This window comes from Opisthocomus hoazin, chromosome 5, assembly GCF_030867145.1.
Source record: "Opisthocomus hoazin isolate bOpiHoa1 chromosome 5, bOpiHoa1.hap1, whole genome shotgun sequence".
NCBI lineage: Eukaryota > Metazoa > Chordata > Aves > Opisthocomiformes > Opisthocomidae > Opisthocomus > Opisthocomus hoazin.
This window is the reverse complement of record NC_134418.1, coordinates 42,799,061-42,823,923: the sequence shown is the minus strand read 5'-3', so window position 1 is coordinate 42,823,923 and position 24,863 is coordinate 42,799,061. Positions and strand designations below refer to the sequence as shown.

The following is a 24,863-nucleotide window of genomic DNA, read 5'->3' as shown; positions in this document are numbered from 1 at the left end:
CTCACCCTCCTCGCTGCCCGGCGCCAGCTGAGGGCAGCCCTGGGTGGGCATCGGTCCCGTGGGGTGCTTTCTGGTGCCACCATGAGCTTGCAGGCACCATGCAAAGCCCTCTTCTCTTTGGAGAAGTGTAACTGTCAGTCCCGAATAAGCCACCAGTCTCTATCAGCACACGTGAACTGGTATTTTCAGAGGCTCGTAACTTAGCCAGATGTCAGTAGGCTCTTGTGGGAAAGGACGTTTCCCTGGAAGAAGCTGTAAAGCTCTAGGGCTTCTCAGTGAGAGGTGGCAAACATTTCTGTAGACTAGATAAAGCAAAATGCCATTCCCTAATCAGATTCTTGAGTCTTGCTGAGCCATCTTAGCTGAAATTTCCACACATAAAAAAGCAGCCTTAGGCAGGCAGCAGTCTCTGATGGGAGACTTGAGCGCAAATTTGCCAGAGTCATTTTGCAGGCTTTACAATGGGAGGAATGAGGAAATCTTGCCATAGGCAGGACTAATACGTTTTTTTTCCCCTGCCCAGCTGCATATTTGTCCTGTGGTTGTTACTAAAGAGCTAGCCTGTGGGACTGTGGATATATTGTGCTTCATTTAGCAGGAAGACTCGGGATTTTCCAGGACAAGATTGGTTAAAACCCAAGTATCTAAATGCTTCAATTCAGTTCACATCTAAACTCTCCATTTACTTTGTGACAGAGTTTCAAATATTATCTGCCCTAAAACCAGATTCCCCAGGCTGCTGTGAGGCACCAAAATGACTTCACTCATTTGTCACGGTAGCTGAGCACCCTAGCATCTCTGCTTTTCACCGTGGTGCTCTGCAGTTCCAGAGGATTATTAACTATCTGTCTGTCTATCTATCAGCAAATGGTTGGCGTAGCCTTTTCCACCATCTCTTTGCTGGTGAATTCAGCTCAGACTATACCTCTTTTGGCTGTAATATTTGAATTGAATTATCAGTGAAAGTGTGATTCGCTTTCAAAGAGCTACATTGTGTTTGGGATGATTGTATCACATAAAATAGTTTCCCTCTGCTTCTCCCCCATTTCTGCAAATATCCGCTGGATACGCAGGCAGCTGCATTTTTGGCAGCAGATTGGATGACTTGAAGCTATTCACTGAGAGCCTTAGCCAAGCCCTCAGAAGTCAATACAAAGCCTTCCCTTGACTTCAGTGGAATTGTGCCCTCAAAGCACTTACATGTAGGGAATGAGTGAAACCAATATAATTAAACTTAGCAAATGTATCTGGGTCACTCTGACAGCAGAAGCCATGATGTACTTTTTGCGATCAGTGTTTTATATCATTAGTTTTATAGTATACTGCTTAGTTTGGGGCATTTTTTCCAACTAAAATGATTCAGGAGTAAAGGGATTCATTATATCAAGCAATGATATTCTTGCATCTTTAATGTTTGGTTTGGCTTTCAATTATAATCCCCCATTTTTAAAGTTTTAAAAATTAGTGATAAAATCCCATTCCAGGAATAACTGGAATCGGAACAAAGGACAGAAAACTGATCCCCTGACAAAAAATTTAAGATAGTTTTTCCTAGAGTAGAAAAGAAAAAGCAGTCTTTTTTTTGTTTGTTTTTTTTTTAGATACACTGCCATCGAAGCTAAATTTAAGTTTAAAATGAAATTCTGAAAGTGTTTGTTATAACAGCTAAGGGTGAGGGAAAGGGTGATAAATCTAAGGAATAATTTTGGATCCAGGTCCTACAGATGTATGATTAGTATTTCACTTAGAAAAGTACAGGTTCAATGAGTTTCGTTAAAAGCTGGTATAGCTGAATGTGCCTTTATCCCAGTTCTGAGGAGCAGTCGCTGCTTGTGGATTAGACTGGAGCCAGATAAGGACAATTCTAATTTTTATCCCAAACTTCAGTTTGTGGATACAAGGCACCTGAGGATTGTTTAAAATGCCTGCCTTTTTCGTTAGGAACATTTGTGAAAAAACATTTATGAGGTGGTAGCAATCAGACAGGGAATGTACGGGAAAAGAGAAAACGTGCTAAGTTCCTGGTTCTGCAAAAAATGTAAGCATATGGTAACTTTCTATGCCCGAGTTCAAAGGGATTACTCTTGTGCTTAAAGCTAAGCCTCTGTTTAAGTCTTTGCTGTATCATATTTTGCCTAGTTTCTAGGTGCCTGCTGTTGGAGATAGGCAAGTAGTAAGATTTTTATAAAATGCCTTAGCCAGCGAGACAACTAAGCTTAACAAAAATCAGATCCAAAGAGCAGAGTACATCTCTGACTTTAGCCATCCAGACGCTGGATTTCCAGTCTAGCAGCTTAAGCTTCATCTCTGCTTAGTGCTGAGCAGTGGGAAGGCAGAGGGGGCAATTCATACCACTTACCTTAAAGTGGGATGAATCACAGAGTGAAATTGTCTCAAACCGTTGACGTTAGAGGAAACCGAAGTGACTGGTCCAGATTAACTTTCTGGCTCCTGGACAGTAAAGGTAAATGGGAACAACTTAACTTTATGTTTCCTAACTTAACCAGGTATCTGCGTAGTTGCAGCTCAACCTTGCTATGTCCCTCTGTCATTTTGGACGCTTTGCACCCTGACACACAGCATCCTTATTTCTGCATTAACCTTGTTTTTGTTACAAAATGTTAAAACTTCAAAACCCAGTTCTTGAAAACTTAGTTATGCAAACAGTTTTTTTCCATGCCTTGGGGAGAACTAGACCTGTTTCTATGGGCAAATGGCACAAGAATCTGTTTCCTCTTAGAGGAAAAAGAGCTTTTTTTACTCATATGTTTGTCACCAGTGTTTATGGGGAGCTCCATAAAAATCACAGCTGCATGAGGGGGAGCATCAGGCTTATAACAGGTCCAGAGAAATCAAGGATAGAAAATAGTATTGGATATAGTGTCTCTGGACAAAGAACCCTCTTTGCCACCCAGTGCCCACTTGAAGTCTTAGTGCTCTTCATGAACAGGCGCTCAGTGCTAAGGATGCTGTGCAAAAGGTGGGTACCACAACCCCCTCTCATTGCTTCCCTTGACTTGAAGAGCTTAGCTCATTCTGGAGGTCTTGGTGCATTCACTGCTGCGAGAAAGAAGTGTCTAAATTCCCCAGAACTGGGTTCCATCCTTGGCCTCTCTGAATCAGAAAGCAAGAAAGACTATGAATTGAATAATTCTCTTCTAATTGCCATTACTGCTTGTTTGTTTCTTTTCTCATAATTTTATTTAGTAGCAAATATAGCATTAGCAAAGGAGAAGATCTTATCATGTTAAAAAAACTTGTCTTTATAAACAGCTTTAGCTTCTATTTTTTCACCCCACACATAGATGCGCCCACAGGCATTTCCCTTGAATTCCTATTCCTGAAAGCTCTGATACTGGCTCTATAAAATGTATGTTTAGGGAAAAGATAATCATTGCCCTTCAACTACTGTCTCTGTTTACATTTGTAATCTGATTCAGCAATCTGCCTCTGTTGAGCAGATCATACCAATAAGTGAGTTACTTTTTTAATGTGCACTCTCCCAAACCCGTTAAAAAGTATAAAGAAGAATATTTAGAGATCGTAGGTGGCACAGTTTAATACTGAATATTTCCAATGCATGCTTTGGGTCTCTCTTGCAACAGATTGTGTTAAGAAGTTTGAAGTACATGGAAACAAATAAACTGTGGTTGTTTATTCATCGTATGTTGCCGTTTTCAGCACTGAAAAACCCTAAAGAAGTGGGAACAGGTAAATTAAATCTTTTTATGAGGTAACAGCTGAATTTTCTTCTTTTTCTTCCCATTAGCCAAATGCAGATTGCATGGATGATATACCTCCAGATTTGGAAGCGTCCATAGGAGGACCACCAACCAACCAGATAACGGGAGCCAGCGACATAACAGTGAACGAGAGCTCCGTAGCCCTGGATCCCCCGGTGCGGACTGTGGGAGTACTACAGGTCATCCAAGACGTAGACTCCTTCCCCCAGGTTGGGGAGGGTAACTTCACTACAAGCAGTAAGTTCCTCTTTATGGCAGAATTTGCGCTGAAATAAATGTTTACAAACCCAAATCACAAACCGATCTCTAGTGTGGGAAAAGGGCCTTTGAGGGCTTTTTCACTGGAGCAATGGCCTTACTTCAAGCCCAAAGGAAATCTACAGGGTAAGTGAATTTAAAGACCATGTACTGCAAACACTTCCAGCCTGTGTGCAAATTGGTGTGTTGAATAGCAGACTAATTGGAGTCCTCTGCATGGACAGAACAAACTATTTCAGTCAATACAAACCAATATAAACTTATGGTCATCTTCAGATATTGTTTATAGTAAGCGATCCCATTCCCCATAAACCCACCATGTATCACCTGGCTTCTTTGTGAAGCAGTTTGGTGTGTGTCCTTTGGCCTGCCTTTTCTCACTGGGCTACATGTACTGTGTGGAAGTTATTCTTATCTGCATATCACAAAATAAATAGTGAACACAGCAAACACGTTTACTGCCTTCGGTCAAGAAAAAAAGAAAGTTGAATTCTGGTTTTGCCTTTCCTTTATCTTCTTACATTAGCTGAAGGTCATCTGGTTATTTATTCATACTTGAACTTCCTCTTTCAGAGGAATGATGGTCAGAGTTCCTGTACAGGAATACCTGAGTGTAATGAAATAATGCTGCCAATTTCTACCAAAAAAAGGAACATTTTGGATGTTTTCAATGTGTTTAGTTTTCACTTGTTTAAGGGACACCATTTGAAGCAGTAACTCTCAAAATGTCTGCATGTGTGTCTGGTCCTTGTTGAAAATCTACTTCTGACAGTTTAAAAAAAAGATGTTGTCAGCTGTTTTGAGTGAGGATTGTCCTAGTCTAAAATTCTTATTTTTAAGTAAAATAGCAGATCAGTAACAAATACATATCTGTTTGATACCAGTTGGTGTATTAGTATTGACAAGACTATTGTAGAAAATCATCAGATATACCTGAAGGGAGGTAGAAGAATGTTTTAAAATATAGGTTTGTGTATGGAGTCAGCATAGGTCCTGGAAAAAAATGTACATTTTCAACCATTTCTAGGTACTACAATGGGCCTGGGCGTGAAAAAGAAGGCGAGTAATAATATGATGTGTAAAAGGTAGGAGAGAAAGGAGAGGATGAGGCTGAAATTATTTTGCATTAGTCTCCTTACTTCAGGGAGAGACTTGATAATCGCATTTTCCCTCATATTGCAGCCAGTGTCCTCGCAGTGAAAATAACTTCTGGAAACGCTGGGCTTGTTGCCTTAGCCACAAGTGACCCAGAAGTGAATTTTTAGGTTTTCCCTTGATGGATTAGGTACTGGTTTCAGATTTGGTTCTTTTATGGTCTAAGTCCGGAGTCCAGCAAGGGGTGAGCAGCAAGGCTATAGGCCCAGCTGTCATCCAGGGCCAGCCTGTCAGCTGGGGGCATACAACTTTCTCAAGCCTTCTTGAGTGCTGGCAAGAGCTGTTCAAAATGAGATGTTATTTTGTTCCTTCCAGCAATTGTTTTTAAACGCGTGCAAGGCTGATTTAAACCATGAAGGAAAGATTTTACTTCCTAGTACCACAATGTAGCTAAAGACTGGGCTAGACACTGGTCTCAGCTGTACCCTCTTAACTCCTGACCTTAACTCTTAACCTTAGCTCCCCTGTCAGATAATTCTCCTTGTCCCGCTGTTCTTTACAAGGTCCACTGCTGGGGTTGGGAAGGAGGGCCGTGATGTGCCTTTACACTACAGCTGCATGGCACATGCTGAGAAGAGCCGACAGCCTAGTGCAAAGCCCAGCACTAGGGGTGGTCCATGCTTTTCATCCCAGGATCCTGGCACTCCAAGAAGCAGTTCTTCTGGTTTGTCGTCAGGGGTAACAATGGTGTTGAGGCAGCCAGGGAGCACAAGAGCTCAGTAACTCTCCAGCCGCTCTCTTTCCCTCCGGTTTTGTTTCCAGAGTCTGCGGAAGGATCGGTGTCAGTCCAAACACATTTGTTCTCCATTTTCCAAGTTGCCAGCTAAGTAACTGGGTGAGAAACCTGCTCTGAGCCAGCAAAGTACTGCAGGACTTGCAGATATGCTTTATTTTGTCTAGGTGCCCTCTGTTTTTCCCCTTAGCTTTATTCATTGGGCAATAGACACTAACAATGGGCAATCCTGAGGGCTGACAGCAGAGCCCATGGACAAGGAACTCGCACCAAGACCAATGGTCTGTCCAGGCACGGGGTAATGAGGCAGCAAACCATGGAGCTTCAGGAGATCGCTGTCACCTGAAGAGACTGGCCATATGGTCTGGGGAAGGAATGCGGAAAGGGTTTTTCTCTGATTATTTGAGAGACAGGGAGAAGAGAGCAGGGAGGGGAAGCTGTTCAGATGGCCTGAGCTCTGTAAAGGTCTCACGCCATCACAGGGGTGGCTGGGCATCCACCTCTAAAACGAGACCTTTGCAGTTGTTTTTTGAGGAAAAAGGAGTCCTGAGGACCTTGGGAGCTTCCAGACCCTGGTGTGTGCGTGCCTACACTCCGCCTGTCACACACAGTCACTCAGGGACCTCTGGTTTAATGCTTGGTTAGCTGTTGTCACTCACCCATCATTGATATGTAGACATGAATCTTCATCTGGATTTCTCATCTCAGAGTGGAATACAATGCTTGAATATTAGTCAGTGGTATGCGTGCAAGCTTACATGCTGTCATCATCACATCCAAAGTGGTGCAGTTTGCAGTAGTTCCCAGAAACAGCATTTGGTCCCTTTTTGCAGCAGAGCTGCAACAAAGAAAAGCGGTCTTTGGTTGGCAGTTAGAGGCTGAGTTCCAACAGCGATTGGAATGTGTCCCTCCAGCTGCCTTGTGTGGACTGGGGCTGTTCAGGCACTCTGAAAGGTGGAGCTTAGCATCTTAGGCAGCCTGAACTCTTAAGCCAGTGAAAGGGGAACATCCAGGACTGCTGTATAGTTGTGATGTGAAAGCAAATGCTAACTAAATCAGAGGGCAACTGTAGGTAAAATAACTGGGTCATAGCTGTCATATAGATGGGGCTTTATAGGCATTGTATCTGTTTATTGTATTTGGGCGTTGTATTCTCATTTCCAGAATCCGCATAGTTACACAACACCAGAGATCGCTGAGCATGCCTTTTCTGTGAACCACCCTGCCTGGGAATTTGTAAGTGATGATGCTGATTGCTCCTAGGAATCTTTGCTAAAGTTGCTAGGTTCTGGCCTGTTTATATAGCATTAGTCACAGGAGCATACTCCAAGGCTGAATCTGTGCTAGCAGGTTTTTTTCCTCTTGTTACTGTATCTGTGCAGACTGCCTCCAGTGCAGTCGTGACATGGCACCCTGTACCCAGCACCACGAGACCCTGCATCCTTCCTTATTCCTGGCAAAGTTCAGCAGGTAGCGGAGTTGCAGCCTTCTTTCCACCCACTTCTGTGATACTTTTTGCTTAATAGTTGTTGCATGCTTTTTGTTAATTGTTGATTAATCATTCTGGTATTGTTGTCTTGTTTTGTGTTTAATTTCCCCTTCTGTGTTTCCAGTGAGTATTCAAAGGCAGAAGAGCTCCCACAGTGTGTCTGGAGGGAGGTCATATCCAGAGTACTGTTCACACAGGGTGAAATTCTGTCTCCATTGAAATCTGGTGGCAAAGCTCCCACCTACTTTAGCGGGGCCAGATTTTCATTTCTGGAACTCAGCCAGTGCTTTTCTTTTTATTTCTCTGTGTGTGCTCAGCAGACATTTCCTCTTCTCCCCCTCCCTTTTTCTCCCCATCCTCCTGAATAGATAATGTCTTTCATGGGACCCTCAGCAACGTGGTGTACTATGAACATCTGGATGGGACTTCATTTGGAGGCCCATCTCTAGGGTTTCTTGCTAACCCAAGCATCTCCTGTGTAGTAGCAGTGAGCACTTGAAAATGGACCAGCAGCTTCTCTCAGCTGGCTTCTACCAAGATCCAAGCCTTCATCAAGTCCGTTGGGCGTATCTACAGTCCAAAGTCTGTTCAGTATTTAGTCTTGTGACTGCTTGTTTTCTGCAGTGGGATGTTATGCAGGATCCTGGGATGCTATCTTGTAATGTGGTATTTCTGTAATCAGTTGCTGAAAATGGATAGATGGAAAAAATGAAAAACTTGAGTTGGAAAAAAAAAAAAGGGGGGGGGGTGAAAAAATTGTGTGAAATACATAAGAGTTCATCTCAGCTGAATTCCCTGCTTTGACCCTATTATTTTTCAGCTCTCCAGAGGGTATGAAAGAAGAAAAGCTAAGGATCTTTTTCCACAATAATGCATCGTAGCAATCTGTGTTGCCTAACTTTTAGTAGTGAGTTATGCAAAATGCTAACGTCTTTGGAAATTTCAGCACACGTGGAATTTCCTGCCCCATAGATGATGTGAGTGTGAGGTGGACTTGGCTAAGATCTGAACTTGAAGAAGCTCTGAGCTACACCAGCTTTGGAGGAGTGGAAAGTGGATTTGGGGTTTGAGGACATTGCAATATTCTTTGGGTCAGGCTCAGATGGGATTGAATGATATGGTGAAAAAAGGTAGTTTGCTGGGAAAGTAGCATCTAGATATTTTAAAAGTTGTATGGTGACACTTGCCGGGGAAAATGTAGTTGTTAATTTTTTTCAGCTTTTATAGCATCCATGGTCATTCATCTCCCTCAACCCATGTGACATTTGCTAATTTCTGCAGTAGATAATGTGCACTGCCTGAATCTTTGCTCTCTGTTGGTAAATACCTCTAGTTTTTCAGTTTAGACAAGCTTTTGTATTCTCTTCAGTGGGATGTCTTACCACACTGCGTAAGGCCTCAGAGATCCCACCAGCACTGTCTCTGTAGTTGGAGGAAGATCCATAAATAATTCTAATGCGGACATGGGCAGGAATTTTAGAATGAAAAACCACAGACTCTTCCCCAAGGTGTCATATCGAGTTCATGGTCGAGTTAGGATCCTACGTGGAGGAAGCAGGGCGATAAGCAGGATCAAAACCTTGGACCTCAGGAGGGCTAACTTTGGCCTCTTCAAGGAGCTACTGGGAGGAATCCTGTGGGCCAGGACTCTCGAAGGCAGGGGGGTCCAAGAGTGCTGGTCGCTGTTTAAACGTCACTTCCTCCATGCTCAGGAGCGGTGCATCCCCCTGAGAAAGAAATCTAGCAAAGGAGGCAGGAGACCAGCATGGTTGAACAAGGAGCTTCTAGCAGAGATCAGGTGGAAGAGAAAGGTCCATGGAATGTAGAAAGAGGGACAGGCCACTTGGGAAGAGTACAGGAATGTCGTTAGAGCGTGCAGGGATGTGACGAGGAAGGCCAAAGCCCACCTTTAATTGAAGCTGGCAAGGGATGTCAAAAACAACAAGAAGGGCTTCTTCAACTACATCAGCAGCAAAAGGAAGGCTAGGGACAATGTGGGGCCGCTGCTGAATGAGGCGGGTGTCCTGGTGACGGAGGATGCGGAGAAGGCAGAGCTACTGAATGCCTTCTTTGCTTCAGTCTTCAGTGCCAAGGCAAGCCCTCAGGAATCCCAGGCCCCGGGGGTAAGAGAAGAAGCCCAAGGAGAGGATGACTTTCCCTTGGTCGAGGAGGACTGTGTGAGGGATCGCTTAAGCGATCTGAACGCCCACAAATCCATGGGCCCCGATGGAATGCACCCACGAGTGCTGAGGGAGCTGGCGGATGTCATTGCTGAGCCTCTCTCCATCATCTTTGAAAGGTCCTGGAGGACAGGAGAGGTGCCCGAGGACTGGAGAAAGGCCAGTGTCACTCCAATCTTCAAAAAGGGTAAGAAGGAGGACCCAGGGAACTACAGGCCAGTCAGCCTCACCTCCATCCCGGGAAAGGTGGTGGAGCAGCTTATCCTGGAGGTCATCATCAAGCAAGTGGAAGAAAAGAAGGTTATCAGGAGTAGTCAGCATGGATTCACCAAAGGGGAAATCATGCCTGACCAATCTGATAGCTTTCTACGATGGCATGACTGGCTGAGTAGATGAGGGGAGAGCAGTGGATGTTGTCTACCTTGACTTCAGCAAGGCTTTCGACATGGTCTCCCATGATATCCTCCTAGGGAAGCTCAGGAAGTGTGGACTGGATGAGTGGTCGGTGAGGTGGATTGAGAACTGGCTGAATGGCAGAACTCAGAGGGTTGTCATCAGCGGCGCTGAGTCTAGTTGGAGGCTGGTAACTAGTGGTGTCCCCCAGGGGTCAGTACTGGGCCCAGTCTTGTTCAACTTCTTCATCAACGACCTGGATGAAGAGTTAGAGTGTGCCCTCAGCAAGTCTGCTGATGACACCAAACTGGGAGGAATGGCTGATACACCAGAAGGCTGTGCTGCCATTCAGCGTGACCTGGAGAGTTGGGCAGAGAGGAACCTGATGAAGTTCAACAAGGGCAAATGCACGGTCCTGCACCTGGGGAGGAACAACCCCATGCATCAGTACAGGCTTGGGGCGGACCTGCTGGAGAGCAGCTCTGTGGAGAGGGACCTGGGTGTCCTGGTGGACGACAGGTTAACCATGAGCCAGCAGTGTGCCCTTGCTGCCAAGAAAGCTAATGGGATCCTAGGGTGCATGAAAAAGTGTGTGGCCAGCAGGTTAAGGGAGGTTCTCCTTCCCCTCCACTCTGCCCTGGTGAGGCCTCATCTGGAGTACCCTGTCCAGTTCTGGGCTCCCCAGTTCAAGAAAGATGAGGAGCTACTGGAGAGAGTCCAGCGGAGGGCTACAAAGATGATGAGGGGACTGGAACACCTCTTCTACGAGGAGAGGCTGAGGGAGCTGGGCTTGTTCAGCCTGAAGAAGAGAAGGCTGCAAGGGGACCTAATATATGCTTATAAATATCTGAAGGGTGGGTGTCAGGAGGATGGGGCCAAGCTCTTTTCAGTGGTGCCCAGTGACAGGACAAGGGGCAATGGGCACAAATTGAGGCACAGGAAGTTCCGTCTGAACATGAGGAGGAATTTCTTCCCTCTGAGGGTGATGGAGCACTGGAACAGGCTGCCCAGGGAGGTGGTGGAGTCTGCTTCTCTGGAGATATTCAAGACCCGCCTGGACAAGGTCCTGTGCAGCCTGCTCTGGGTGACCCTGCTTTGGCAGGGGGGGTGGGCTAGATGACCCAGAGAGGTCCATTCCAACCCCTACCATTCTGTGATTCTGTGATATCACCTGCAAAGTCCACCAAGATTGGTGGGCTGTACAGCAGAGTGGGCAGCCTAGAGAATACTGGCAGTTCTTTTCTGCCTCTCATTTTGTTCTTTCCCTAAAACCCTGCCATCTTATACCTCATCGTGACTGTTAGGACACTTTCAAGTCTCTTTGATAGCTCTTCATTAAATCTATTAATATAACTTCTCAAGTAATTATTTTGATCTGTGTATGTCTAAAATGTCTTTGTGAAGAATAATGAGCCTTTGGAAGTGGGTGAAAGTGCATGATAAGAGTCTGATCCACTGTTGTCTTGCAACCACTTGACTGTTCCTCCTTGCTATTAGTAGGGGTGTTTTCAGGCAGAATGTAAAGGGGGAGGAAAAGATGGAAAAATTCCCTAGACGATAGTTAATACGGAAAGTTATTAACACTTGCGCGAGCACCTAACACTGTCCTGTAGACACAGTACTGATGGGACCTAGTTAAAGATTGAGCAGATTGTGTCCCTTGTGCCTAGAGTATGACATAAGTCCTAGTGGCTCTATTAAAAGCCTCTGCGGATATTGCACTAAATAGTTATCGTGGACTGAAAATTCCAATGAGCTGAGGTCCTAGGTTCATTTTGAGACTCACACCAGTGCCAGCATAGCATTGATGGTTTGAAAGGCCAGCAGTGGTTTGAAAGAGTCACCAAGTGAAACTGAACTGGCACTAAAAATGTACTCTGCATTATTACATACACCTGCAAGACTCCTGCCAGGCTCTGTGAATGGACAGTGAAGTGTGCTGTTACAAAGCTGCTCTTCCTTTCCATCTATTAAGATGAGAAATACAGACAAAGTGTTTCTGTACAGCAAATTGCAAAAAGGGATGTACAAAAATTCTGTGAAATGAGGAGCAAATTTAAAGTCTAAATTTTTGTTTGTTTTTTTCTGTTTCACATCTGCTATTTACATTGACATTGCATACAAAGCAAGGACGAAAGCATCGGTTCCCGAATCTCCCTTCTTCCCTGCAGACTCTCTGAGCTGTGTCTGTAGCCCCATCAGGGGTGCACGGGAGGTATACACGGTAGTCTAGCCTAACCTAAGTTGCCAAGAAGGCTGCAGATCTTAAGAAACTTGCTTAGTAATTGACTCCGGGGAGAGATACAGAAGAAAATGTTCTCCTTCAGTAGTGGAAGCTCCATTTGTAAGTCTGTCTTTACATATAAATGCTGTGGCAGTTACCAGCTTGCCTCTCTGTGTCCCAGATTACTTGTCACTGCCTCTGTGTTTCCCTTCTGTTGTGCAGCTACCTTGGGGGCCCAGTCCAGTAGCTAACCAATTTCTTCCTGGTTTGGTTTTGTTTTGGTTTTTCATTTGGATCAGTTCCCTGATCCAGAAGTAGTTGTGCCAGTACAACAGGAGGAAAGAAATGTGGAGCGCAAGAGAAGAGAGGGACGTATAAGTCAGCTTTCACAACACAATTTCCAACAGCAAGCACACTATCTCAAGCACAGCTAGACCCTACACAGCTGTCCATTTTGCCCAGAAATCGGGATAAACAAATAGGCAAAGTAAGCACAAAGATTCAAATCTCATTTGAATGCTCATATCTGGGTATACAGGTATTTTATTAATGGTCAGTGAATAAGAGAGACACAAGGGATTTATTATCTATGACAATTAAACTTGGTAAGGAAAAGTGCCATTGTAAAAACTGTGGTGGACACAAGTGTGTCCTTAGATAGATCTTTCCCAGTTGCTCTTAATGTGCATTGCATACGTGCAGGGGAAAAGGGGATCTGAGGACTGGGATCAGTGATAACATAGCTTGTATCTTTATACTTCACTGTCTTAAGCAGAAAGCTAGATAAAACATTGAACAAGAAAGCTTTTAAAGCAAAATGGACCAGCAATGTAAAGTACAAATGTGAGCTGCAGAGAGACCAGATGACTTAATACTAGCTGATCTCTTTGATTTATACTTGAGGATGAAAGCTTTGCCTTGCAAGAGATGTTCAGCATCTTACATACAATCTGCTTGATTATTTAGGACTTATTCTCACATCTCTAATGTCTGTGGAGTTTTTATTCTCATCAGTTTTTATACAAAAGCTTCCACTGAAATCATCAGGAAGTGCCGTTTACGGTACAGTGTGCTACTGTGATTCTGAATCTTTTTCTGACCAATTCAGGAACAAAGACAAATGGGAGACACAGGGATCCAGCTTGGATCAGCACCTGAAAGTAAGAAATACAAAGTAAGACTGACTGACAGCTCTATAGCAGGGCAGGCAGAGGAAAGGCAGAATTCCAGAGTCGGTGCTGCTGATTGCTGCCATTAAAGACAGATAAGCAATGCAAAAGTAACACTTGCCTGTACTGCGCAGACTCCAGAGACCTCTACCAGGGTCAGGCTCTACTGCACCAGTCGTTATATACACAGACAGTAACGGGTGGACCCACTTCTTAAAAATTCACAGGTAAGAGCAGATTACAGCAAGCAAGCAAACAAATCTAATAAATTGAGTGGCTAAAGAAAGACAGTGAAAAGCATCTGTGCCTATGGGAGAGTAAAAACACGAGGCTGAGGTACAGGAGACAGTCGTAGAAAGTAGTGTCATTTCTGCAGCAGTCACCCTTGATTCTGCTTGCATGTATTTTGTTCTGGTTGCGTTGGTTCATAATGGAGTGTGCATTTGCCTTAGTGCCCCCATAGTGTCCTGACCACTTTGAAGGTAACTCAAAGGAAAGAAGTTAGCCAGGCAACAGCTCTGCTAATGTCATGTTTCCAGTCATTGCTATATACGTTTTTCTCCTTACTCATCTGGGCTTTGAGTCTGTGAACGTACAAGAGAATCACATGCACATGGAAGCCGTCTGGTTTCTCACAAGCATTTAAAGGGTCACGTGCATGCTTACACCTGTGCTTCTTGTGTTGTAACCAGCAGTTTTGATTTCTCACAAAGCATGAGAGAGTTGCATTTAGAAGTAGATTAAGTGGAAGAGGTGTTTGTGTGTGTACCTGTGTGACGTTTTTTGTATGATACATAAGTAGTCTTGCAGGAGATGTTTGGCCTGCAAAACACATCCAAAACTGATCTGCTTTAAGTTTTCTCCAGATTTTTGTAGGGGCAACAGCTCAGATTTCTACACACAGTTTCTAGTACTTATGATTTCAACCTGGACAAAAAAAAATTTGGTATTTTCTCATAAAATACCAGTCAAGTCCTAGTGTGTTTTTGAAACAGCTCTTTCTTTTGTTACTTACCTCCAACTCCAACAGAAATAAGGGTGCTTCAGGGATGCTTTAGGGTTAACGCAGTACCCAGGTCACTTCACCTGGAAGTGAGAGTTCTCACTAAATCTTTAGCAATTGGACTTAATCTCTGTTATTCTGGATGTGGGCAATTCTAAGTGAAGAATGAAACTGATGCTTTGAAACTGATAGGCCAGATGGAGAAACTGGCGTGGGTGTTTATGGAAAACATGAATGATCAGAAGAAAAGTAGGTAACAGGTCAAGCCCAACATCTGAGAGGAAATATTCAATCACTGGCATGAGTGTTAGGAGAGGATTTTCTTCGGCCTCAGAGCCTCTGGGGGACGGGAGAGGTGTGTAAGCCCTCACATTTCGAGATGCTGAAAATAGGACCCACATGGTTATATTCTAGCCCAACTGGATGCCATCTTTGCCGTTCCAGTGACAAGGTTGATATCCTGAGGAATATACTGAGGCTGTACTCAGCACAGTGCACAGTAGCATCAGAGTTACATTGATGAATATGTGGGCTTCCAAAGCATCCAGGAGATACATGATGGAATATCCACCCAACTTGGCCTTTTATTGTGACTATCTTTTCCAAGTGCCAATACCTTTGTTCTTCTCATTTGAACTCATGTTAACGTATCTGAGGCACTGAGAGAGTAGGCAAGAACATATGCTCTGTTGTGGCAACAATTAAGCCCTATGTTAATACACATATTAATGTGCAAAATAACTTACCTGAAGATCTCTGTGGTGAATTTTGCCTCCATTTGCCGCTGTCTAGGTAGCATAGTGCTGGAAGATAATGAAAAAACATACTCCTACAGGAAAAATGCATAGAAAATACATAGAACAAAGATACCACTAGCGAAGTCAGACTATGAGAAGCACTTGGCTAAAATAGCTTTATTAAATCGTACCATCTCAGTGGGGTGGAAAAATCGCACAAGAGGTTTAAAATCTGCCAGTTCCTTATGCAGGTAGTTAAATAACGCAGTGTTTTCAGCTGCCAACGTTTCTTTGGGGCACAGCCACTAAATGTGGTGTGTCAGGTACAGATGACAAACCTTGCTTCAGATTTTGCTTCCACATGCGTAGGATACTGAATTCAACTGAGATGTTGCTGAACTTTATTACTTCTTTATAGTTGCGTTTTGAAAAGGTAGTGGGACCAGCAGTTGTCTTTCTGTGCATGAAAAGCTCTCAGTCTGTGAGACCAAAATAATCTCAGAGGAGGAGACTGTAGAAAAATGACCCTCTGCCAACCTACTCTGGGAGATGTAACGTGCTCCCAGCTGCTGAGTAACCTGCAGCCTAAAGATACGCTTCAGAGGAAACAGTTTTGAAGAAAGGCTGTGACTGAAAGATTATCGTTTCTGTTGTTCACCCTCAAAAGTGCCCTCTTAAACTGCTGTAATGGCTGCATATTCCACAGAATTACATTTGTTTGCAGTAATTCATCCCTTCTGTCTCTTTTTTTTTTGAATGAATCTTTCACTTTTTGCCTGATCATGACCAAAAGATGCAATTCCACTTCCCTTGTAAAAACTGAAAAATTACTGTAAATTTATATTCAGCTTCTAAAGCCCACTTTCCAGACTAGATAAATAATATAACAATATTTTAATCTTTAATTTTTTTTCTAAAAGCTCCTGAGATCTAAATATTCGCAGAATCACAGAATGGTAGGGGTTGGAAGGGACCTCTGTGGGTCATCTAGTCCAACCCTCCTGCCGAAGCAGGGTCACCTACAGCAGGCTGCACAGGACCTTGTCCAGGCAGGTCTTGAATATCTCCAGAGAAGCAGACTCCACCACCTCCCTGGGCAACGTGTTCCAGTGCTCCGTCACCCTCAGAAGGAAGAAGTTCTTCCTCATGTTCAGACGGAACTTCCTGTGCTTCAGTTTGTGCCCATTGCCCCTTGTCCTGTCACTGGGCACCACTGAAAAGAGTCTGGGCCCACCCTCCTGACACTCACCCTTGAGATATTTATAGGCATTTATTAGGTCCCCTCTCAGCCTTCTCCAGACTGAATAAGCCCAGCTCCCTCAGCCTCTCCTCGTAGAAGAGGTGTTCCAGTCCCCTCATCATCTTTGTAGCCCTCCGCTGGACTCTCTCCAGTAGCTCCTCATCTTTCTTGAACTGGGGAGCCCAGAACTGGACAGGGTACTCCAGATGAGGCCTTACTAGGGCAGAGTAGAGGGGGAGGAGAACGTCCCTCGACCTGCTGGCCACACTCTTCTTCATGCACCCCAGGATCCCATTAGCTTTCTTGGCAGCGAGGGCACACTGCTGGCTCATGGTCAACTTATTGTCCACCAGGACACCCAGGTCCCTCTCCACAGAGCTGCTCTCCAGCAGGTCCGCCCCAAGCCTGTACTGATGCATGGGGTTGTTCCTCCCCAGGTGCAGGACCGTGCATTTGCCCTTGTTGAACTTCATCAGGTTCCTCTCTGCCCAACTCTCCAGCCTGTCCAGGTCTCGCTAATGGCAGCACAGCATTCTGGTGTATCAGCCGTTCCTCCCAGTTTGGTGTCATCAGCAAACTTGCTGAGGGTACACTCTAACTCTTCATCCAGGTCGTTGATGAAGAAGTTGAACAAGACTGGGCCCAGTACTGACCACTGGGGGACACCACTAGTTACCGGCCTCCAACTAGACTCAGCGCCACTGATGACAGCCCTCCGAGTTCTGCCATTCAGCCAGTTCTCAATCCACCTCACCGACCACTCATCCAGTCCACACTTCCTGAGCTTCCCTAGGAGGATGTTATGGGAGAGACCATGTCAAAAGCCTTGCTGAAGTCGAGGTAGACAACATCCACTGCTCTCCCCTCATCTACCCAGCCAGTCATGCCATCGTAGAAAGCTATCAGATTGGTCAGGTATGATTTCCCTTTGGTGAATCCATGTTGACTACTCCTGATAACCTTCTTTTCCTCCACTTGCTTGATGAAGACCTCTAGAGTGAGTTGCTCCATCACCTTTCCCGGGATGGAGGTAAGGCTGACCGGCCTGTAGTTCCCTGGGTCCTCCTTCTTACCCTTTTTGAAGATTTTTAAGATCTTTCTGAAGATTCTTGTGGAACTGCCTGGGAGCCTTCTGGAGACTATCACTTTTCAATGAGAGGAGTTTAAAGGGAAGAACTTGAATGCAAAAGGAAAGACAGAAGGGGTTAAAACCAAACTTAACATCACAAAATTTTGACTGTAACTTTACAGTAGTGTTCCCAAGGGAAATAATAATGAACCAGTGCAAAGGCATTTACACTTTTTGAGGTTATATGATTGATTTCCAGGTTTTCAGAGAGCTTTTGTTATTTTTACTTTTCCAGGTATGTATTGGTGCATAGGGTAGTATCTCTTTCTTCTGCCTCTCTGGAGAGTGCGAATGCTCAGAACTCGAAAGAAGGTGGAATGGGAGTGTACATTCACTGAAAAGACTGAAACAGAGACAAAATGTTTTAATGCAGAGAAACAGCGTTTTAAAACTATTCTGTTCCAATTTGAGTTTCACTTGTAGAGTGTTAGGGAGGTCTTGATGGTAGTGGTGGTGTCCAAGTGACCTAATGAACATGTTTGCGTGTAAAATTTCAGCTGCAGTTTGTCAAAACTTAAATTGAGCTTTCCCCTCCACTGGTCCAAGAAGAAACTCCAAAAATGGATGTCTGCGTCTTGGCCTTTCTCATGAGGGTTTCAGCAAAACTCCCTGATAAAAGCAGTGGCTTGGAGGGGATTTTCTGATACTTGAAACTAGATTGTGAGTGCAAGCTTGTCTGAAAGGAAATTCTAAATGGCGCTAGGTTTATGTAGCCTAAGACCAGTTTCTGTTGATGTCCCTACTGGGTTTCCTACGAGCCAGACCCAGGACTTCAAGGGTACTTAGCCAGGGAGAAGTTATCCTGGGTGCTAGGGCTCAGGTGCCCTTCAGGCACCTTTAGTGGCCTTTAGGTGAGACTGAGTTCCCTCTTTAGCGTTATCCCTGCTCCTTATTGTCCTGGTTGTCCCCCTTTTGGTTTTTGTGAGCAAGGAAATGGAGCTCACTTTTTTGTGATGTGACTTGTGTGAACCACGAGCTAAGTAAGTAAAGGGAGCTAGTTAAGTAAGGAGGGAGCACGCTTGCACTCTTGCTTTAGGCTGGTGAGACAAAACTTGGTTTCGCATCTCAGGTCAAGGAGTCAGGTCAAGTAAAACTGCTGTGTTCTTCGTAAAGGCTCAGTTTGGGCAGGAAGGGAGACAGGCAGGAAGGAGACAAGGGATCAGAGGAAGACTCACATTAAATTGATTTAAAATCTTTAACTCAAAATGCTTGTTAGTGTGGTTTAAGTTTGGTTTCAGTTTTTGTAAAAGCTGAGTTTTTTTCTTCTTTACATAAGCCATTTTTATAACTGTATTTTCAGACAAGATTTGAATGTAGCAGGCCTGGCCTGGTAGATCAAAGATTTATTTTTTAATGGGGAAAAAAACAGAAGTGTTGAGCTATTGCAGCATTGTCAAAGAAATGTTCCAATTAAAAGGAGATTGGCATAAACTGATTTAAAATTTCTTAAATTAATGTAACAAGAGATAAACTGTTGACCTTTCTCTTTATGAATGCTGTTCTTGATTGTTGTTCTATACTCAAGTGTTTCTCTGTGAATGTGTATTAATATATACAGCCTAGCTTGTTAGAATTTTACCTGGTGCACTAGCCCTGCTGCAAGAAACAGTAACATTTTAGACATTTCTGTTCCAAATAGGCAGTGGTGCTGTATACCTCCTGTATGTCATGTTTTAATCCTCATTTCATATGCTTGTGATGAGTTTTAAATGTGCTTATTTTTCTTTCCCAAAGAATGCTTTTGGTTACATGGAAAATATTGCTAAATGCTTTAAGCAAACTGTGAAAGCAACCTAAAGGAGATCCAAAGGATATTTAAGAGATTTTACTTTTCCAGAAAGAAAAGGCTTTGATACAGTCTCTGTTTGGGGTTGGGGTTTTTTTCTGATTTCTAAACTAATGAAAAGAGCTGCATTTCTCATAAAAGAAACCATGCATAGACAGATTAAATCTGTTTTTTTGCTAAAGTTTGCAGGAAGTCATGGGAAGTATTCTTGCTGGAAACTATGGGCTGTTTCTGAGTGCATAGATCAGCAGCAGTTTGAGTCATTTTGCACCCTATGCAAAATGCCAGTCCACAGCCTGGCACAAGGCACGTTCTGCTTCCAACTGCCCGACAGCACAGAAGGACCTTCCTGGTACAGAGCCCATCCAGATAGTGGGAAGCTCTCATTTTAGGAAACCTTAAGTACAAAGATTCACATTTTGATAGGGAGATTTCGCTTTGTGGCCATGGTGAGATTTGCTTCTCAGTCAGAGAACTGGCCACAGCTGTAGGTAGAAAACGTTACTGATAGTGAAACTATTGAGCAGGCTAAAGGGAAGATCAGAGCTGGAATAATTCTGGTTCAAAAACTGCAGAATTACACTGGAATGTGAAACGTGTTGCAAGGTTTGATAGGCTTGTGAGGTTTAAGAGAAAGAAGCGTTAGCAACTGAACTCATCTGTCATCAGAGGATGTAAAAAAATTTAAATCTCTGTGGGTTGGTGTTGCATGAAGGGTTCTTTTGAAAACCAGGTATTACAGCTTTTAACTGACATCCGGCTGCGGTTCTACTCTGGCAAAGAGGTGAACTAAGTAGCTGGGGAGCTTGTACAGTGGATGATGCTAATTGCTAGCAAATCTGAAAAGGATTATATCGTGCAACCACTACAATAGTGGAGAGTAGACTCAGCTACCCAGGACATCCCTTCCAGTGCAAGTATCCTAAGGCTTCCTCTGTAAGTAAAGAGAAATACTCCGTGTGCTAAAGAAATTGTTCTACTGACGCTGTTTTGAAGCATGATCTCTGCACTATCTGCTCTTTCGTGCTATTGTTTTAAAACAACATCATCACTTAGACTCCAGAGAAGATGAAAAATCTGAAAACAGTGAAGCATTTCAGGTTACTTATTTTAAAGGAGACATTTATGGTAGCTCCAGCAGTTGGCAGTGACTCATCTTCAGTGTTTACTGTTGCTCAGTGAAGGTTAGGGCTGTCCTTTCTGTGTGCATATGAGGGACGATCAGACACAAGTACTGACCAAGAGTGCATCTGAACACAGGGCACTAGAAATGAAGCGTACGCTGTTTTCAATTAGGGCAAAGTTTCCTTGTGTAAAGATTCTGTGAAACTGGATATTAAAGAATGCTTCCGTGCAGAACTTTTAAATTATGCTAGGGGCCTCAAAAGAAAAGTGTATGAGTGCTGTAAGAAGCCTGTAGGAAGGAGATTGAAGTTAGTATCACAGAATCACAGAGTGGTGGGGGTTGGAAGGGACCTCTCTGGGTCATCTAGTCCAACCCCCCTGCTGAAGCAGGGTCACCTACAGCAGGCTGCACAGGACCTTGTCCAGGCAGGTCTTGAATATCTCCAGAGAAGGAGACTCCACAGCCTCCCTGGGTAGCCTGTGCCAGTGCTCCATCACCCTCAGAGGGAAGAAGTTCTTCCTCATGTTCAGACGGAACTTCCTGTGCTTCAGTTTGTGCCCATTGCCCCTTGTCCTGTCGCTGGGCACCACTGAAAAGAGTTTGGCCCCATCCTCCTGACACCCACCCTTGAGATATTTATAGGCATTTATTAGGTCCCCTCGCAGCCTTCTCTTCTTCAGGCTGAACAAGCCCAGCTCCCTCAGCCTCTCCTCGTAGGAGAGATGCTCCAGTCCCCTCACCATCACAGAATCACAGAATCACAGAATCACAGAATGGTAGGGGTTGGAAGGGACCTCTGTGGGTCATCTAGTCCAACCCTCCTGCCGAAGCAGGGTCACCTACAGCAGGCTGCCTTGTAGCCTAGTAGAATATGTTAGGTTGAAAGCATCTAGAATTTATTTTTAAAAACTACTGCAATTCTAAAGAAATTAAGGAGTGATACTTCAGTTCATCACATTTTTCATCATTGCTAACACACATATAAATGGCTGAAATTGTTTCTTCTGTATGGAAAAGTGGATGTTCTTATTTTATTGAATTGATCATTCTATTAATTCTGAAATGTTTTGTGTAGACATAAAACATGCCTGGCTAACGAATTGAACCGTCCCCTCCATGTATTGAGAAAAATGTCTATTTAGCTATGTGCCCATCTTAGCATAGCAGAAATAGTATAGCTGTAGGGTGAGGCTGTAGACGTCTGTTCAGTTTCTTACTTTGTTCCAATACATGCAATCAGACCTGTTTGCAGAATATTGTACTGTTGCCGATGCCACGCCATCAAGAACAACTACATCTTCCAGCACCTGGTGGAGTCTGTGAGAGTGAAAAGCGTGTGCTTTGCTTTTAAACAGGGGATTTCTTACAAAGTTGCTGAGACACTGTACAGCTGAGGTTCCATGATTCTGCTTTGTTGTTGTTGTTAGGAGAGGTTTTTCTACAGCTGAATTGCACTTAAATCGATATTTGTCTTTTGAACTACAGTAAGTAGGTAAGCCATGGCCTATGACAAAATATATAATGAAGCTGTCCAATTCAAATCAGGTTAGACAGTCCTGTAAAGTTCAAGAACATATTTTCTCTGGGTTATTAGCTGTTTCTGTCATGTATTCTCTGTTTTTATGGACTTGTGACAATTGATCTTTAACCTAAGCAGTGTACATTGGTCAAATGTCTCCCAGTTTTTGGGGGCACGTACCTGACAGTCCTGTAGAAGCATGTGACAGGAGACTAGAAATGGTCAAACCCTGCAAGTCCACATGTGTCTGGTGGGAGGCAAGGCACTGATGTCGCTGCGAGGTGTCAGAGGGAGAAAAAAAAAGGGTGACACAAAATGTTATGGTGTCTGCACATGTCTGTAGTTTGTGGGCAGCCCTTGGGTAGCGTGAAGGATGCTGAAGCAGTATGAGTGAATGACCACTGAATGCCATACTAATCTGCCCAGACTTGGCAGGCATGATGGTCCCACAGCTGTGCCCTGCTTCAGGCACTGGAGCTGTTGCTGCAACAGAGCCAGGCCCGTTCTCAGGCGTGTTGTTTTCTTATACTGAACAAAAACAAGACTGTTTTCCCCTTAATGTATAAGTTACACAGTTAAAAGTTGTATTTTGCAAGTGACAGCAGTAAAAAATGACATATCTTATATGTGGGTTCCTCCACTGCCACTGTGGGAATTTTCTCTTTTGATGTCACTACTGTGTGCATGTTTTTTGTACCTCGTGAAAGACATCCCTGGGTGAAATTTTTATTATGGATGTTTCTAATGGAATTAAATTTGAGCCAAGCATCACCATCACCAACACGCATGGTGAGGCAGGGGTTCCTGGCACCATACACAAAATTCAAGACCCTAGGAAGTGCTGGGCTAGTGACTTACTCCTTTGTCCTGGAAATGTCCTGGAGATCTCCATTCCAGATCTCCTGGAGCACCATTGGAAAGGAAGGCAGGACCGTGTGTGAGAGAGAGGGAGAGAAGATATACATGCATTTTATTCAAGTAATTCCACCACTGTTGAGCTTTCAGCCACCTCCTTGTGTGTTTTCTCATTAAATCCTCTAATATATGCACAGGCATTTTTGTGATGTTTTTGCATAAGGATGTTCGTTGTAACTGCTCTTCAGAGTTCTGTATACGATTCCTCAGTACTGTTCTTTGCTAGTGACGTAGGTTTTTTGAGAGCTTCTGCAGTAAAGGGTATTTAAAGAGACAGGTTTGAAAATGGTGCACATGCTGCCATGACAGACAAACTCAGCCAGACTAACATGAGCTTTTCCAACCCCCTCATTCAAAAATTAGCAGGAGTTGTCTTTAAAGCAAGCTGTTGTTTTCTGTTACAGCTGTGTGCATACTTGTAATTGAGGAAGCAGTTCATAGTGATTAGGCAGAAATTTTTTTTTCTGCTTGTCACAGCAGCCTACATTTCACATCAAGTTCTCAGAATAAATTGCCCCTATGCAGATTTTCGCTGGCTAGTAGCCACCTTGTACATGAGCTAAACTAAGAGTGAGAAGCTTCTAACATACTTCAAGAAAAGCTGCAGTGATCTGAGACCTCTTTCAACAGCCCAGCCAGGCCTTGCTCTGCAGGTCCACTTTTGTGTCCTAATCTCGTTGTGTGCCCTTGGTGGGTTGCTTTTCCAAGCACCAAACGCCCTTCCATGCGTTCCCCTGAGTGTCAGAGGTGGTATCCCCACTTCCCGGGAGGGCCGCAGTCCTGGGTGCCTTTGCAGGATCCCGCAGTGCTGAAGCTGTTAGGCAGAGAGCATAGTGATGGGTTGCAATCTCCCCCAGGCCCTGCTGCATGTCAGCAGACCCTCCTGAGCCTCAGCTACCACCACCCAGCCGCAGGTGCTCTGGGATGGGCTGTTTGGCTGCTGCCATGGGCAGGAAGGGTGCCTGTGGGTTGAGCATCGCTTTTCTTACTCCGCCCGGCCAGGAGCAGGGTGCCAAGCAGCAGGGTAAAGCAGAGCTGCTGTGCAGGTGGGGTCAGCAGGGATCTGCAGTCCTGAGAAGGAGCAATCTCAGGTGGCTTTGTGCAGCTGCTATTGCCATGGAGTCCCTCAAGGAGATGTCACAGCTCTGCAGCACAATCAGACCAGAGAAAAAGGTTTTGGAAGCCGCTAGCTTACATTGAGTCTTCTGGTTGAATGTTTTATTATACTTGGGGGTATTGCAATACCTCTCCGGTGTGACTGCTCCGAGGGCCTTGTGTGGTGTTGGCCAGTGTATCTCTAAATCACCCCGTGACAGGATGTTTTTCCTTGTGTTCCTTAAGAACAGAACAGAGCTGGAGTTTCTCTTACCATTACGCTCTCACTTGTTCAATCTGGTGCGTTATGTGTCTGAGTCAGGCTGTAATTTCCTTCTCCTTTCAGGCTTGCAGGAAGCGATCACACTGCTGATACGGGTTTTTAAAATATAAATAAGAATGTTCAGTCACAATCGCAGTCACCCATATAGCCCATGGAAACTAAGATGCACATGATTAAACTGTGTGAGTATACTTCTCGGATGGAAGAGTCTCTTTATTATGACAGCCTGACAACAGGCCATATAGTGTGTAAGGCATGCTAGTACATACAGCATTTAACTCTACTTCTGTCACATACCTGCTATCCCTTCAGATTTTTAAATGGCTAGCAGTATGATTAAAGATGTTTGCTCACTGCTCAAAGGTGTATGTCTTTCCACACTTCTCACCTTGGCTGATGGAAGAATCCTTGCAATACCCATTACACACCATTAACATGACAAAGCATGATTACTTTTAACTTTATCACTTAATGCTGTTTGGTTTGCAGTAACACCAAGGAGCGCTGGTCATTTAGCAGCTGCTAAGAAAACCAAGTAAAAAAAGTAGTCCCCGTGCCACACCTGATAACATCATGGTACCGCAGGGACATCTTGAAGATATTGAATGCAAGGGGAGGGGGGGATGTCCCTTCCCTTCCTTTCTCTCTTTCTGTATGCTGCTTTCCCGAGGTTGGCTGGAGTACTC

General features: G+C 44.2%; 1 protein-coding gene across 1 annotated transcript in view; it reads left to right on the top strand.

Moving 5' to 3' along the window:
- RNF150 (ring finger protein 150) overlaps nt 1–24,863 on the top strand; it is a 129,756-nt gene that overhangs the window by 88,373 nt on the left and 16,520 nt on the right. The window contains exon 6 of the mRNA XM_075421010.1: nt 3,770–3,980. Within this exon, the coding sequence (XP_075277125.1) occupies nt 3,770–3,980 (211 nt within the window). The remainder of the gene's footprint in view (nt 1–3,769; nt 3,981–24,863) is intronic.